The sequence below is a fragment of the Phodopus roborovskii genome, unplaced genomic scaffold, assembly GCF_943737965.1.
Source record: "Phodopus roborovskii unplaced genomic scaffold, PHOROB, whole genome shotgun sequence".
NCBI classification, from domain to species: Eukaryota; Metazoa; Chordata; class Mammalia; order Rodentia; family Cricetidae; genus Phodopus; species Phodopus roborovskii.
This window is the reverse complement of record NW_026126485.1, coordinates 2597804-2616141: the sequence shown is the minus strand read 5'-3', so window position 1 is coordinate 2616141 and position 18338 is coordinate 2597804. Positions and strand designations below refer to the sequence as shown.

The following is an 18338-nucleotide window of genomic DNA, read 5'->3' as shown; positions in this document are numbered from 1 at the left end:
GATAGAAGGGGAAGAAGAAACCCAAGTTACAGAAAATATTTTTTAACAGAATCATAGAAGAAAACCTTAAGTAGGAGGTATCTATAAAGGTACATAGAGCATGTAGAATAGCAAATAGACAGGACCAGAAAAAAGAATTCCCCACAATACATAACAACCAAAGCACTAAATGTATGGAACAAAGAAAAAATATTAAAACTCTCCAAGGGAAAAAGATGACAACATTAAATCAGAACCATTAGAATAACACCTGACTTCTCAGTGAAAAATTATGAAAGCTAAAATGGCCTGAATAGATGTTCTAGAAACTCATATAGAAAACAAATACCAGAGGACAAGACCAGGTGGCATAAACACATAGAGACAGCTTACCTAAACAAGGAGGAGCTAATGGGCCACCAGACTGATAGCTGGGAAGCCAGCATGGGACTGACTCAGGCCCCCCTGAATATGGGTCTCAGCCAGAAGGACTGAGCAGTCTAAGGGATCTCAGACAGTGGAGCCAGGATGTATCCCTGGTGCACAAAAGGACTTTGTGAACACATCCCCCATGGAGGGATAACTGCCTTAATCTAGAGACAGGAGAGAAGCCCTAGTCCCTACTTCACATGACCTGTCAGATCTACATGACCCCAACTGGATGGGGAGATGGGAGGGGAAGGTGGTTAGAGTGCATGTGAGAGGGCAGAGAGGGTAAAAGGGAGGGAAGGATGGAGGGAGGGAGGGAGAGGGAACTGGAATCGACATGTAAAATATTAAATTAAAAAAATGCTTTGACTCCAAAATTTAAGTTCAAGGACAAGTTACTGGGGAAAAGGATTTCTATTTTTGTTTCCACAGGAAATGAAAAGATGTGGATTCCTTCCAGACTAATGTGGTTTGATCAAGCCAGACCACCTGAAACGGAGTACCATGTGATCCTACATTCAAAACAGCTGGACAAAGCAGCCTTACAGACTACAGCCAGGATTTCTGAATCTTCTTCGAATCCCCCATGACAGCGCCCCTTACCAGCAGGAAGTAGTTTGGAAAGAACGATGCCCAAATTCCCAAATATTGTCTATAAATGTTTGTTTTCATTTAAATAGACTTGGTTATATAAAATAAATAAAAATATAAAAAATAATAAAAAATCCAAAAAAGCAAGCAAGCAAACAAACAAACAAAAAAAAAAACCAAAAAAAAAAACCAAAAAAAACAAAAAAACAAACAAAAAAAAAAAAAAAAAGAAAGAAAACAAATACCAGCCCAGACTGTTATACCCGGCAAAACTATCAACCATAGCAATAAAGAAAGAAAACCATATGATAAACTAAACTCAAGCAACTTACATCTACCAACCCAGCCCTACAAACAGAAAACACTAGAAGGAAATCTTCACTCTGAATAGACTAAGCACACACAAATGACACAAGGAATAAATAATCCCAGATGAGTAAATCAAAATGGAGGGGGCATCATAACAAAATAACAGGAATGAAAAAAACACTGCCCATTGACAACTTTCAACATTAGTGGTCTCAATTCCCCAGTTTAACACACACACACACACACACACACACACACACACACACACACACACACACACTGACTGGATTATAAAACAGGATTTATATTTCTGTTCATCTAAGAAACACACCTCATCATCAAGAATGGACATCACATCAGGGAGAAAGGATGGAAGAATGGTATTTCAGGCAAATGGACCCAAGTAGCAAGCAGGTATAGCTATTTTAATATCTGAGAAAAGAGACTTCAAAGCAAAATTAATAAGAAGATAGAGGGAAGAACACTATATTCTCATCAAAAGAAAAATTCACTAAGAGGATATTGCAATTCTTAACATCTATGCAATAAATACAAGGACAACCAATTTCATAAAGGAAACACTATCACAGTTAAAAATCACATATTTATAACTTCAATACCTCACTCTAACAAAAAGGCAGGTAGGTAATCCAGACAAAAACTAAATGGAGAAATGCAGGAGCTAAAAGACATCACAAAGCAACTGGACCTAACAACTATTTATAGAAGTTTTCACTCAAACACAAAAGAATATTCCTTCTCAGAAGCTCATGCAACTTTCTCAAAACAGTATGTCTTACAGACACAATAAAATTGAAATAACACATTGGATCATATCTGAACACCACAGATTAAAGCTAGGTACCAACAACAGAACAACAGAAAGCTTTCAAATTCATGGAAACTAAATAACTCACTACATAATGAAAAATGGGCCAAAGCAGAAATCAGGAAGGAAATTCAAAGCATTTTAGAATTGAATAAAAATGAAAACACAGCATACCCAAATTTATGGGACAAAATGATAAACCTGAAAGCTCTAGAACAAAAAGAAGTAATAAAGTAGATGGCAAATAATCAAATAAATAATCAAATAATCAAAGAAATAATCAAGCTTAGTTCTGAAGTCAACAAAATAGAAGCAACAACAAAAACAATGCAAACAATCAATGAAATGAAGGGTTGGTTCTCTGAGAAAATCAATAAGATTAATAATCCATTGGTTAAATTATATATAAGAAAGAAGTTCCAATTTAATAAATTACAGACAAAAAGGGTACTTCATAACACACACTGAGGAAATTCAGAGAATCTTTAGGACATAATTAAAAAATTTGTATGCCACAAAACTGGTGAACCTAAAAGAAATGGATGAGTTTCTTGATATATATGGTCTACTAAAGTTAAATCAAGGTCAAGTAAGCAATTTAAACAGATTTAAACAGACTTATAACTCCTATAGAAATCAAGCAGTAATTAAAGAAAAAGCCTCCCCAAATCATAGGGTCAGATGGATCCAGGGCAGATTTCTATTAACACCTTCAAAGAAGAATTAATGCCGATATTCCTCAAAATATTCCACAGTAAAGGAACATTTCCTCATTGTTTTTAAGAGACCACTCTTACTTTGACACAAAAACACACAAAGATCCAACCAAAAACAGAGAGAGAGAGAGAGAGAGAGAGAGAGAGAGAGAGAGAGAGAGAGAGAGAAAGAAAATTATAGATCAATATCCTTTATGAGCATAGATACAAAAATCTTCAATAAAATACTTGCAAACTGAATCCAAGAGGACAACAAAAATATTACCCACCATGATCAAGTTGGCTTCATCCCAGAGATGCAGGGATGGTTCAAAATTCATAAATCAACAAATGTAATCCACCACATAAACAGACTGAAAGATAAAAACCACATGATCATCTCATTAGATGTAGAAAACGTCTTTGTCAAAGTCCAACATCCCTTCATGATAGAAGTCATGGAGGGACTACATATACAAAGGACACACCTCAATATTATTAAGGCAATTTACAGCCAACCCATAGCCAACATCACCCTAAACAGAGAGAAACTCAAAGTATTTCCACTAAAATCAAGAACAAGACAAGAGTGCCTCTTCTCTCCATACACATTCAATACTGTACTTGAAGTCTTAGCTAGAGGCAATGAGACAACTGAAGGAAATCAAGAAGACACAAATAGGAAGGGAAGAAGTTTGTTTGCACATGACACCATAGTGTACATAAGTGACACTAAAAATTCCACTAGGAAACTTCTACAGGTAATAAACACCTTCATCAAATTAGCAGGATACAAAATTAACTCACAAAAAAAATCAGTTGCTTTCTTATGTCCAAACTACAAACACACTGAGAAAGAAATCAGAGAAATAATACTTTTCACAATAGCCTCAAAAAAAGAAAAATCCTAGTTTACCTCTAACCAAACAAGTGAAAAACTTGTATTATATGAACACCAATACAGTAAAGAAAGAAATTGAAGAAGCTATCAGAAACAATCTATAGATTCACTGCAATCCCTATCAAATTTTAATATAATTCTTCATAGAAATTGAAAAAACAATCTCAACTTTATATTCCAGGCTATCTAAAATAATCCCTAATAAGAAAAGAATTGCTAAAGTTATCACCATCTCAGAATTTAAGTTGTATTTCAAAACTATAGTAATAAAAACAGCATGATATTGATATGAAAGTCAATATCTTGATCAATGGAATTGAACTGAAGATCCAGACATAAATTCACACACTCATGAACACTTGATTTTTGACAAAGAAGCCAAAAATACACACTGGAGAAGAGACAGCATCATCAACAAATGGTGCTGATCAAATTGGATGGCTACATATAGAAGAATGCAAATATATTCACCCTGCACAAAATTCAACTCCAAGGCAATAGAAGAGCAATTCACCTCACAAAATTCAACTCCAAATGGATCAAAGACCTCATCATAAGAGTGTGATATTAGAGGAAGTTAGGGAATGATCTTAACTCTTAGGCAGAGGAAGGACTTTCTGAAGATGACACTGATAGCCAGGAACTATGACCAACAATTTTTTCATGGGACCTTGAACCCTGAAAAACTGTATGACAAAGAACATCATCTGTAGGTTACAGAATAGGAAATGGTCCTTACCAAGTATACATCTGATAGAGGCTATTATCTAGAATATAAAAAAGAACTAAAAAGGCTGATCTTCAAGAAAATAGGAAACTCAACTAAAAATGGGATACAGAAATAAAGATAAGACACAAATGGCTGGCAACAAAGAAATTTTCAGCATCCTTAACCATCAGGGAAATTCAAATTAAAACTACTTTGAGATTTCATCTGATTGCAGTCAGAATGTCCAAGATAAATAAAACAAGTGTCAGTCATGCTGGAAAGAATGCATGGAAAAGGGAACGTTTATTTGGGGCTGGTGGGACTGTAAACTGATACAATTATTATGGAAATCAGTGTGGTGATTTAACAGGAAGATGGGGATCAATTTACTTCAAGATCCAGCTATACCACTCTTGGGCAGATACATTTTACTGCAGAGATGCTTTCTTATTTTTACTGCCGCTCTGTCAATAATAGCTCAAAATTGGAAACAGCCTAGATGTGTATCAATTGATGAATGGAGAATAAAAATGTGATACATTTACACAGTGGGATAATATTAAACTATTAAAAATAAAATTATGAAATTTAGAGGTAAATGGATGGAGCTAGAAAAAGTCATCTGAGGTGAGGTAACCCAGACCCCAAAAGACAAATGCATGTTTTTTCTTATATGTGGATATTAGCTTTTAAGCTTTTAATATGTGTGCTATAATTTGAATAACCACAGAAGTTAGGTACCAGTAAGGGACTAAGGAGTAAAAGAAGATCTCCCAAGGAATGGGAACTAGAATATATTGTTATGGAAAGACAAATAGGAAACTAGAGTATGAAGATAAATAAGGAAAGGTATGGAAGAGAAGGGTGAAGGAGGATTTATATAGTGAGGGACAGCTAATACTAAAGTGCATTTTAAAAACCACATGAAAACCTATTATTGTAGAAGCTTATAAAACATATACAAATATTAAAATAATATAGATGAAGTCACCAAATAATACGGGAAGACAATATCCCATCTAGACATCTTTTGTTACCAAGTAAAACGTTCAATACTGGGAATTTGCCACATCTTGTTGAATCTTTGGCTAAAGAGGTTCCATGGAACCCCTAAACATCACAGGCTATTTACAAAGTTATTGGTTGCTTTCCACAACTTGATGGCAAGACCCCATTGCTAAAGACAACACTGACTTATATCATTGAACATGACCTGAACACAGAGGAGCTCATGGACTCCAGTCTGACAGCTGGGAAACCAGCATAGGACAGACCCAGAACCCCCGCCCCCTGAATGTGAGTGTTAGTTAGGAGGACTAGGCAGTCTTTGGAGCCTCTGGTAATGGATCAGTATTTATCCCTAATATAAAAATGGCCTTTGGAAGTCCACTCTACATAGAGAGATACTCCCTCAGCCCAGACATGTGGGGGAGGGCCTAGGCCCTGCCCCAAATGATATGACAGACTTTGAAGATTCTCCATGGAAGGCCTCTCCCTAGGGAGCAGAAAGGGGATGAGATGGGGATTGGTGGGGGGAACAGGGGAGGATGGGAGGATGCAATAACTGGGATTGACATGTAAAACAAGGTTGTTTCAAATTAAAAAAAAAAAAAAAGATCAAGCAGGTGCCTAACTAGAAGCTTTAGCTCTACTGACCAGCAACTTCTATGATTAGTAACCTTGTGGTACTAGAAGTTACTGTGATGATTAATTATCAGAGGAGGAAAATAATAATCAATATCATCCAGCTACAATCCTTGATACTTACAATAGTGACCAGCCTGTAAGATATATTGGTACAATAGGAATGAGAAACAGGGATTTCAAGGAAAGGGAGATCAAAGAAGAATTATGGAATAAGAAGAGTTAAATTGAATTGGATGAATTGGATGCCTCTATGGCAGCATAGAGGAAGGAATATGGGGCCATATAATCACCCAAAAGACTTTTCAAACAAGTCATATGAAAACTTGCTAATGTGGCTGTTTCTTGAACTATACATACATACATAGTTAAAAGGCAGTTACAGTGAAACATTATAGGCTAACAAACTACAATTCCAGTGCTAGAAATAGTTACCTCTTTTGGACAACGACATCCTATAGATATCCAAGCTTTACAGGTTATTGACAATGCTACTGGTTACCTTTTAGAAGTTGAGAATAAGACACTATTTCTGAAAGTCATATACTTTAGTCACTGATGATTGATAAATAAAGCTGGTATTGGTCTAGAAGCTTCATCCCTATTGGCTAATTTTCATAGCCTGAAAGGTGATATGTATACTACCAGACATGAAAGGTAACCATCAATCTTAACCAACTGAACACTGAGTGAAAATAATGACTAGACTGGCAAGACATACTCACTGCAACAATAGTGGTATGAAAAAAATGGGAGTAGCCAACAACTTTCTATTTGGATTTAAGTCCCATTCCACAAGATGAAGCCCATACCTGGTACCATTCTTAGGCCAAGAATCTTTGGTTAAATAAGCTAGTCATAGCCCCTAGTGAAGAACTTGAAGCTATTATTCTGCTAAATAGACACAGTATAATATAGTATTATATGAACTCCTAGTGACATGCCCTTGTACTCACAGATTAATGCACCTTTCACCCTCATTAAAGAAGCTTCTATTTGTAGTACATGTTGACTAATGCAGGGACCCACAGAGATACTCTGGAATTCTCAGTCCCCAGTAGTACATCTATGTCACACCCCTTCCCCCAAGGCTCAGGGTTTTGTGGAAGAGGAGGCAGGAAGAACACAAGAGGCAATGGATGACTTCAAAGAAATAGCATCTTTCAGACATATGTGCAGGGTAGCTGTACATATGAACTCATAGGATACACAAGAACTGTGCAAGATCAAGCCACATCAAGTCCTGGAATGAACAGGGAGGTAGGAATGAAGTTCAACTTGAGACAAGGAGCTATTTTCAGCTGGTAGCTGCTGAGTGAGGAAGAATATGAGGTAAAGATGTGTTAACAGGCTGCAGAAAGGGGAAATGATTCATTTAAAGAAAGTCATAGAATAAATACCCTTAGATGACTGTTTGAAAATGCACTACATGCAACCAAATTATGCCTCACAATTTCATTTTGCAAGATGTCAGGCCCTTCCTGAAAACTGGCTTCATGAACTATGGGTAACAAATGACTTCTGAGAGGAAGATTTTGTGTTCCCAAGATTAAAACCCCTAATTAGTTAAACAGTACCACATGATCATCTTTGAAATCATGCACATACATGCAAATTTAAATGGACTTAGCAGATTGTATTATTTATATTTATTCACATATACATAACAAGATTGATAAAACAAAAAGGCTGTGAATTTGAGAGGGAATAAGAGGAAACATCAGGAGGTTGGAGGGAAGAACAAGGAAGAAATCATATATTTATCTTTCTCTGTATCCTTGTTTTGTATTTTTCATTTTATTTCAGTTTTTAAATTTAAAGTAAAAGGTAATCCTGAAAACCAAATAGAAACAAAAGGAAACAAAAAGGAAAGTGATTTGATGTTTCTGACTAGAAAATCAAAACAAACAAAAAAATACAGCAAATGATTCCAGAGTCACACTGAAAAAAAAATGATGAAAGTCATGTAAGCTACCAATTACATACACAGAAATGAAGACAACTCACTCCTATCTACTTTTAGCACCATTGCCTGTAGTGTCTAAGTAAACATCAGAGTGAAAAAGGAAGAAACAAGACAAAGAGAAATATGTGTTACAGATAAGATTGCAATGTCCCTCACTGGTTCATGTGTTTGAATCCATCATCCTCAGTTGGTGGCTCAGTTTTGGGAGGTTGTGCAAACTTCTGCACATGATGCCAAATGTAGAGCCACTGGGACTGGGCTAGAGTGCTAAAACCAGCCATATTTTAGTACACAGTCTTGGATTCCTAATCCACTAGCTTTTACTCTACCTCAGAATGAAAGACAACCCTGGCTCCACCAAACCTCTCTTCAGCATGGCTGGAGAATCCTGAGACTTCAGTGTCTTCCTATTCTCAATGTGGCTAGAGAATGAATGCCAGCTCTGAGACCTTGCTCTTGTCTGATATACCTCCCTTCTTATATACCTGTCTTATATACCTTCTGGGATTAAAGGTGTGTGATCCAAGATGCTGGGATCAAGGGCATGAGCTCTGTTACTCTTCATTCTGTATAGGCCATGGTAGCTTTGAACTAACAGAGATGTACCTCTTAATTCTGAGTCCTGGCATTAAAGATGTGTACTGCCACTGCCTGATCTCTATAGCTTGAGGCTGACTTTGCTTTCTGAATCCTCAGGCAAGCTTTAACAAATCACAAATAATATATCACCACAGACTATATTTTTCTCAATGAGCCATTATAAATAATCACCCCCTGAATTGTTTTTTTTTGTCAGATAAATTTCTTGTCATAAAGCAAGGAAAGTTACTGTGAAATATAGTTGTTCCATTAATGATCCTATGCAGTCCATGTCAAAGTTCACCTAAACATGTCTGTATTTGTCTGTGGAGAACTAGGGCCTATGATGTCATGTTCTACATGTGCAAAGAATCTGAAGAAATAGAATGAATCCTATCAAGTAACTCACAACCAATTTTGGTGTAGATGACTTGTCCCCAAAAGAAAAATAATGCATTCTTAATTACATTAACACCCAAAATCTTAAACAGCATTGAAATTATTTTTATTTATGTGCAATAGTCTATGTCTATTTAGTTTTTCTATTTAGTCTTTCTATTTAGTATTATTTAATATAATCTTTGGAGGGGAATAATTCCATCTTTAGAAATTATTTTTTCTTGAAAATTTCACTTGTGCTTGTATTGCATTTTGATGTAATTTTAGCTGAAAACATAGCTCATTCTTTGCCCCATCATTCATAATTTGGTTGAGGACAATACAGAGCATATATTTAGGTAATAATTATGGTGATTTGAATAAGAAATACACTCTATAGGTCTGGCAGTTGAAAACTAGGTCCCTAGTTGGTGTTGCTGTTAGAGCAGGGTTTGGGATGGTGCAATCTTGAGGGAGGAAGTACGTCACTAGGAATACGGTTTGAGAGGCAAAACCTGGCTTCACTTCCAGTTATCATCCTCTGCTTCGTGTTAGGTAGTTTAAGATACAATCTCTGAGCTTCCTGCAGGCATGCCTCCTTTGCCATTATTGACTCTCCTTCTGGACCCATAAGCCCAATAATAGTCTTCTTTTTCTGAATTGCCTGTAATGGCATTTTATCACAGTAATCTAAAATGGATACAGAAGTTGGTAGCTGTAAGGTGTACGGCTTTTCCTCCTGCTGCTGGTCTTGTCCTGCCGCCACGCCAGCCCCAAATAATACAGAGACTCTATATTTGATATTATACTGTTGGCCAGATACTAGTTTCTTATTGGCTAGCTCTGTCTTAAGTATTAACCCATTTCTGCTGATCTATGTATTTTCACATGGCCTTCTCTTACTGGGGAGGCAGCTGGCGTCCAGCTCTCTCCAGACTCCTCATCTTGACTCCTCCTTCCTACTTCCTTTTTCCTCCTTGTCTCCTAGTCCCTCCTATCTTCCTTTCCTATTGGCCAACAGTGCTTTATTTATTAACCAGTATGAGAAACATATACAGAATGACATCTCCCATCAGGTAGCAGCAGAGAGTGGGCTATTTCTGTTAAGAAACTGACCACCTGACCACGGTGATTTTGTTTGTGTTTTTTGTTTTTGAACATAGAAGAGTATGAAAATTTGGAGTAAAAAAGCTGCTGGATGCAGAATTTAAAGGGCCATTTTATTCTAGTAGAAGCCTTAATGACAGTAGTGTTGAAAACAATGTGGGTTTTGGACAGACATCTAAAGGGAATTCAGAAGGGAACAATAGTAATAACTGGGTTAGAGGCCATCTTTGTGATATTTTGGCAAACATGGCTACCCTCTGTCTATGATCTAAGATCATGATTGAGGCTAAGTTAAAAGAATGGACTAATTCCTTTGGTAATGGACTGATTTCTTTGGTGGAGAAAATTTTAAAAAACGTAACATTGAACATATTGTTTAAGATAAAACACTTGAATCGTAAAACATGGAGAAGTCAGGCTGGTACTGACTTGGAAGCTTCATCCTTTCTCAATAGCTTTCATGTACTGGAAGGTGTTATGCATGCTATCAGAGCAAAGAATCAATCACCATCTCACTCCCCTTGAACCCTATAAGCTACAATGGCAATTGGACAGTACCGCAATAGTGGTACAAACATCATAGGGTAACCAACTGCTTTCAGATTAGATTTCAGGCCTGTTCCACAAGTTGAAACCCGTATCTGGCACTACTGGGCCAATAATTTGTGGCTAGAAAGGCTATGGGCCCTATCAGGGAACCTAATACTACTACTTTGCTCAAGGGACATAGTATTTAATCAATTCCTAATGACTTATCATTATTCCCATAGATCAGGGTATCTCTCAACCCTTATCAGAGCAGATTCTTCTAGTAGTAGGTAGAGATTAACATAGACACCCACAACTGGTCAAGGTGGGGAGAGCAAGAGACCATGGAGGGCTTAGCTTAAATGGGGAATCTGTATCGACTCCCTCCTTTCAAGCCTCAGGGTTCCATGTGGAAGACATGGAACAGTGGGTGAATATGAGGAAACAGGGTCTTCTGAACACAGTGGGGAGTTGCACATATGAACTCACAGCAGTTATGACACTATGCATGAGCATGAGACCTATTCCAGTTCAAGCTAGAATAAACCTTATCATGGTGAAGGGAGTGAGGCACAAAAATTCTACCCCTAGTCAAGGAACTATTGTCAATGGTAGCTGCTGGGAGAGGGAGAATCAGTTTTCTTTAAGAATGAAGTCCCTAATAAATCAACCACACTCCAGAGGATGGCAACACATCCAACTCTATAAAAACAGCACAAATTGTATTCGACAGGAATAAGAAAAAGAAGGCCACCAAGTCTTGTGGGTTGCAAAAGGTGAGATTAGTTGGGGATGGGGTGAATATGCTCCAATGAATTGTTTAAAATTCTCAAAGAATTAATTTTTTTTAAAAAACGAGAATAAAATCTCGCGCCAGCCAGTATCTAGATTTTTACCTCTATCTGAGTCTTACAAGCACAGATGTATCATAGCAGGATATATTTATCTGTTGTGTGCCATTTGGCATTGGTTGCTATGACTGAGGATTTCTATGGGTGCAGAAGCACCTGGCATTCTGCTGGCATTAAGTTGCCAGGTGCTTTGTGGAATTATGTTTCATTTTGTTATGTTTCATGGTGCTGGGAATAGAACACAAGGCCTCAGATATAGGTGAGTGATGTCTTTCTAAGCTAAAGCTCTTGGATGAGATTTATTGAACTGTTTTGGCTGTGGCACTTTAAATGCAATGCATAAACCCGAGGACAGAGAATAAGAACATTTGTCAATGTATTGCCAGAGAAAAAGTGATTTCAAGCTAAGATGCATAAATTTCATAGTGTTAAGGAAAAGCTAGTTGACATATTTAGTAACAAAACATTTTTATAGTGTGATTTAAAAAATGTTTTCTAAGACATAGTATCTTTGGGAACAGTGTATTAGGCAAGCTTGCTCATTTTTTTTTTCAGATACAACTAATTGCTTTAGCATTTTGTGTTATCTCCAGGAATTCAATAAGTAGTTCAGAAATTACTGGTAAGACTATCTGGGATTGAAGGAACATGTCACTGTAAATTCAATACTCTATAATAGTAATATTTTTCAATGATTTAGAATCTGTCCATGACTGTTTATAGTAATTCAAGTGTAACTCCATTTCTATTTCAAAATTTCGGTTTCTATTTCTAAAATGTCTTTCTGGGAAGCCTGGAAAGGTGTGATTGAATTTAGCAAGGATGTGGTACAACTTGAGAGAAATAGGTTTGGTTCCAAATATCTAACTATATCAACTTGTCTACAATGTTTGAAAATTATATACCAGTGATAAGAATGGTCTATTCTGAATAATAAAGAAAAATATATCTAATGTAAGTGCCTTAAATTGAGCACACATTCATAAATTACAGGTGGACATAAGTAGATGGGAGAGGATATTACAAGGCAAAGATAACTGACGACTCAAAATTACAAAATTATTAACAGGCCAAAATGGGCTTTGAACCAAGTTGTGTGTCTGTTGAGCTACACGTTCACCTTCCACATTACAGCTCATTCACCTCCATCTCCACAGTTGTCAGATTGTGTTCTCAAGTGACCAGCTGAAAGTCAAGGAACCAAACAGGCTGAGACAAGACTCTGCATGTTCTCTAGAAGAGGAAGTTACTGTGAGACCCATCATCATAATGCTTTGTTGAAGAACTCCCAATTCCTGGCTTATAGAGGAGACACTCTCAAGTAGAGAAGGTCCTTTACAGACACAATGAAGTGCTGTAAGCAAGCTGCATACCATTGTTCAAACCACCAAGGTGGAGTTGACAATCTATTTAAAGAGCACCGTGTAACCAACTCAGGAACATCCTAGAGATGACTGGTTTATCTGCACAAGGAAGCTGATGACTCTAATATCTCTGGAAGCCACCCAGAGGACTACATTTATAGGTTGGAGCTCTCAGTGATGACTACACGGGGAGAACTGTGGAGAAATGGCATTAATCATGTTTAAATGTGCTTTTCCTGTTTGCAGGCACCTGTTCTGAATCATAAAAGAAACCACTGGTGATATGGCAGAAGAAATGACAAGTTCTAACTCTGGTTAAGTGTGATTGAAAGGGATTTACTAATAAGCTTGCTTAGAAAATATTAAGTTACATTGACATAATTAATTTAGCTGAAAGGTTCTGCCTCAATTGTTTCTCAGATATAAGTTTAAGATAGGTAATGCACTAACCAGTTTCTCCTGGACAACAGAGAAAGATGATAAATGAATTAAAGTTACATTTCTGACTTAAGCTTGGATAAGGTCTGCTGAGTTCTGCTTTACCTCAGCTGCTCATCAAAGCTGCTTGCTCTCATCTGGAGAGGTAAACATTTGCCAGACAGCCCTGGGGAAGGGCCAGTTATCCCCAGCTATAGGTCTTGAGCTGATTTCCGCAGCTCTTTGAATAAGTAAAAGGCTTTCTTAGTAGAAAAATGTCTTATTGATAATTGCTCAGAAAATGCAACTTTTGGCAGGAACCTAAAAGTCACCTGCAGATAAAAGCTCTATAAGATTATAACACTCTGTATAAACCGTGAAAAGCACAGATAAAGGCTCGTCCCTGTTGAGCATTGACTAGGACCCCAGTCATGCATTAGAAAAGATTCCCATCTCCTCTCTACCTCTCTCCTTCCATCCCTCCCTCCCTCTCTCCTCCCCTTCCCTCTCCTGTTCTTTTTAAATCTCTGGATGCCTGAATTGAATTTTGGGTTGGAGGGACGGTATTCTTCCACTGCACTCAGAGTAGCTATTACAGAGCATTACCTGATGCTGACTAGGATGATAATTCCAGACCCTGGAGTTGAAGCCCTCAGAGAACATGACTCCCTACAAAGGCCTGAGTCTCATGGCCATGATTTTAAGAACAGAATCTATGCTTCATAAGAAGACAAGCACGGGGTGGGCTCATCACCACTTGTTTCCTTCAGCATATCCACTCCCTAATGCTCACCTCTGCCTGCCAGATGGGGTTCACAGTGTTGCCTCTGATGGAGGATCTTCTTTCCTGTCCATGATGAGGGAGGGCAGGAAAGATGCTATGTTTCCCAGGCTGAATGGAGATCTTCAGATAAGGGTCTGGGTTGAAAAACATCCCTTTCTTCAACCCCATGGCCTGGAAATCTATAAAATAAATGACATTTTATTTAAGTATGTTTCAGTGAGGATGAGTATGTGCAGGTCCTCGGCAAGAACAAATAATCCAAGATATGATACAGTGTTTTAAATTGGAAATGTCCCCCATAGTTTCAGATATTTTAAATGTGTGTCCCCAGTTGGTGGTACTGTTTGGGCAGGTTTTGGGAGGTGCAAGATGTTACATGGGGCAGGCTTCCAGAGTTCATGGCCTCACCCTACTTTCAGCTTAGCCTGTGCTTGGTGTTTACTGTAGAAGATGTAATTTTTCAGCTTTCTGATCTAGCCACCTGCTGCCATTCCTCCATGCCACAATGGACTCTTTTCCTTCTGGACCCATAAATTTAAAATATCTCTCCTGTAAGTTGCTTTTGGTAATGTTATTTATTACAGCAACAGAAAAATAACTGATATACATGGGAACACTTTATACAGTGTTTAGACTATTTTTCCATCTTATTACAAACAAGGACTGATGAGTATATACATAGAATTATTTTTGGAACATTTCCTGGTATATGTTAAGTTGTATTTGGAAATAAATCCTTGTCATATGTCAATTCAACTGGTATTGTGAACACTTTATTTTTTATGAGAGGACCATTGGTCCAGGTCATTGGCCCTGACTAGACTGGATTGCTGGTGCGCCACAAACGGATTAAGAGGAAGGGGATGATGGACACAGAAGAAAACTAACTGGAAATGTGCTAGATCAAAGATATAAAGTTTTTCTCAAGATAAAGACATATGAAAACCAAGGGCAGTAGTTTTACAATAAATGTGGATTTCACAGAGTAAGGATAAATAGAAAAAAGGGTTTGGAAGGGCAGAGAACCATGGAAGAAAAGTAAGCACAGCCTCCATGGAGGTAGGCACTTATCAGTGATCAGAGTTTTGAGAAACCATGGGGTCAGGAAGAGGAGACCTTGGCAATCGACCTGTCTAACTTAAGATGACTGATTACAAGTAATTTCATGTTGTAGAAGGAGGGATTACTTTGAACACATGTTCTTCAATTGTTCTTAGTTTTTTTTTTCTACATATCCTTCTAAGTCAAAATTTCTATTATTTCTTCATGAAAAAGTCTTGTCATCCTTGTGTTTCTCAATCTCAATGGTTGTCTGGCTGGTTTGTTAGAATCCTTGACTCTTATTTTATACTCAGAACCATCTTCTATCTTGTCAGCTTCATGATACTCCGAGTGCTTTGATTAGTGTTCTTGTTTGCTTCTCTGTTGCAATTTTAAAACATGGATCACCAACACCATGGTGATGAAAGGGTTTACCTCACTTACATGTCCTGATCATGGTCCGTTACTGGAGAAGTCAAGGCAGGAACTCAAGTGGTAGCAGAGGCAGGAACCATGGAGGGAAGCTGCTTGCTAGCCTGTTAACCATTGCTTGATCAGCTTGGTTTCTTAGCCCAGGGATGGCATCACTCACCACATATCAACTAGCAAATAAAATATTGCCCCACAGGCATGGCCAAAGGCCAGTCTGAAGGAGGCAGTTCTTCAATTGAGAATCCTTCTTCCAAGGTGACTCTAGTTAATGCCAAGTCAATAGAAACTAACCATCACCTTTAGTTAGGGATTAGGTGACCTTTCTCTTGCTTATTTTTAAGGCACAGAGTATATTTTGATATTTCCATTGGTATTTACTTTCTTATTTCTTTATTTTTCTCCCTTCCTTCCTTCCATCCACCCTTCCTTCCTTCATTTTCTTCTCCTTCTCTCTCTCTCTCTCTCTCTCTCTCTCTCTCTCTCTCTCTCTCTCTCTCTCTCTCTCTCTGTGATGAGCTGGTATATGTATGGAGGTTACAGTGAAACTTGTGGGGGTTGGTTTTCTCCATCCATGAACTTAGACAGTTGGGCCTACTATCAAGCATCTTTACCCACTGAGCCCTCTTCTTAGCATAGTATTTATGTTTATTATGGACAGATACAGTGAGTTAAATGAACATAGGCATGTCTTAAAGCTGAATATTATGTACCTGTCACCTTTTCAGGCTTCCTTCTTTAGCTGCTGAGTTTATAGCCCAGTTACATTTCATTGCTTGAAACTGTCATCCTGGAATAATTAAGTTATGTACTGTGGGCAACAGGAGATGATTCAACTTAGAACACCTTATTTGAGTCATATGGAGAATTTTTTTCCTGGTATGTTTAAGGGCCTATATCTGCATGGCAGAGACAAAATGAGAACTAAGGGACAGAGATGTTGTCCTCTCTCCAGCCACCTCCTTCTTGGATTTCAAGAAGCCACAGGAGCTTTGGTTAGAGAAAATGACTTTTGGTTTCTGGCAAATTCTTGTGTGGTATTTCTTATGTCTACTGTTTTTGAAAATAAGGACAGAAAATGTTATTTCTTGAGCATTTCAGTAGAAACATGAAAATGGTAACCATTGCAAGCTTTTACCCTGGTTAATAAAAATTATTGTATTTTCCCTCCCCCTCCCTCCTACCTCCCATCTAAATTGACACATGACAATATTTGGGATGCTGTATTAGATACACTTCAACCTAGAAAAACACAGGTGACCTAGAGGCAGAAGGGAGGGCCTAGTTCCTACTCCAGATGACTTGACAGATTTTGTTGATCCCTCCTAGACTGCATCATCCCCTCCCTGTGGAGTGGGGGTGGGTGGGATGGGAGGGTGGTTGGGGGGCATGGGAGAGAGGGTGGGAGAGGATACTGGGATCAGTATGTAAAATAAGAATACACACACACACACACACACACACACACACACACACACACACAGGTGATAATTCACCTCCCCCAAAGGCTCATGAGACCTCTGATCCATGACACAGATGGTGTGGAACATTGGTTTGATAAGCTAAGGTCACAGTTTTCTAGTTGTGGTCAGTAGAATTTGGGTTTTATGCCATTGTGTTTTCTTGAAGATGACTTAATTGGATGAATTGTGTGAAGTTTTGTGTATCGTTTTACCCAGAGCAGTTCAATATCCTTTTACATTTTGAATGACAGAGTAATTTCAGGTTTACAAAAGAGTTCTGAAAAGAAGGCAAATATTTCCTATAATTCCTACCTAGTTTTCTCATTGTCAACATATTGCAGAACTACCATAGAGTCACAAACACTAAAAAGTAACTTACTCTTTGATGTTCATCAATTTCCTCCAAATTGAAACATTCCCTCCTGAAGGGAGGAGGAAGGGACACTTACAAGTAAAATCCTTGCAAGTCCTGCAAGGTTGAAACGTACATGAACCACAAGCTCCCCACCCAGAGATCATAGACACGGAAAACAATTGCTGGAGAAGAGAATCTCTGCCCAGTGGAGCTTCCTAGAGAAGACTCTCCAACTTGTGCTGCCTGGGCACCCTGCTGAGGGCTCTAAAAATGCAGCTGTCTTGAGTTGTCACCCATGACATGGTAGGCTTTACAGTGATGCAGCTGCCTGTGAGCTGTGCATGCTCTTTTAAGTGACCCCAATAAACTTATTTATTGTCAAGTTGACTTCATTAGAATGGTTACTTTGATCTGTCATCAATTCCCCTGCCAGGGTTAATAGATCTTTCTTCACATCTCCCCAGGGAAAACCTCACATAACATTCAACTATTAATTTTTTTAATTGCCTAAATTAAAATGAACCTTATCTGTATTCCACTGATTGCTCACCTCCACCCCCAAATGTGCTGTTGTGACCAACTCAGCTTTGATCTGCTCTCCTAAAATGGGTTGACTACAGTTCTGTTTAAGAGCGTAAGGCTGCTGCTCTCTTCTTGGTTTCTTTTACTTGCCCTCGGTAGACTATTAGTGCTGCTATTAAGAATTGCTTCCCTTCCCACAGTGTCAAAACATTTCCACATTTGTTACTGACTGAATTTTCACTACTCTTGCTTCTTCAAGGGGGAATTGCCCAGATATTTTTTGTTTTTACCCCATCTCCACAGGTGAGGAAATTGAGGTACAAAGAGATTAAATAACTTGGAGACTGTAGGTTAGAGTCAAGTGAAAATGTTGATGTTCTTGTTCATTATATATGGTGGTTTGAATGAGAAATACCCCGCACAGGGTCAGGCATTTGAATACTTGGTTCCTCGTTGGTGGTGCTGTCT

General features: G+C 38.1%; 1 protein-coding gene across 1 annotated transcript in view; it reads right to left on the bottom strand.

The window, feature by feature from the left end:
- The window catches only part of Hecw1 (HECT, C2 and WW domain containing E3 ubiquitin protein ligase 1), a 245792-nt gene that overhangs the window by 81354 nt on the left and 146100 nt on the right, over window positions 1-18338 (bottom strand). Inside the window, 1 exon segment of the mRNA XM_051194725.1 lies at window positions 14070-14239. Within this exon segment, the coding sequence (XP_051050682.1) occupies window positions 14070-14239 (170 nt within the window).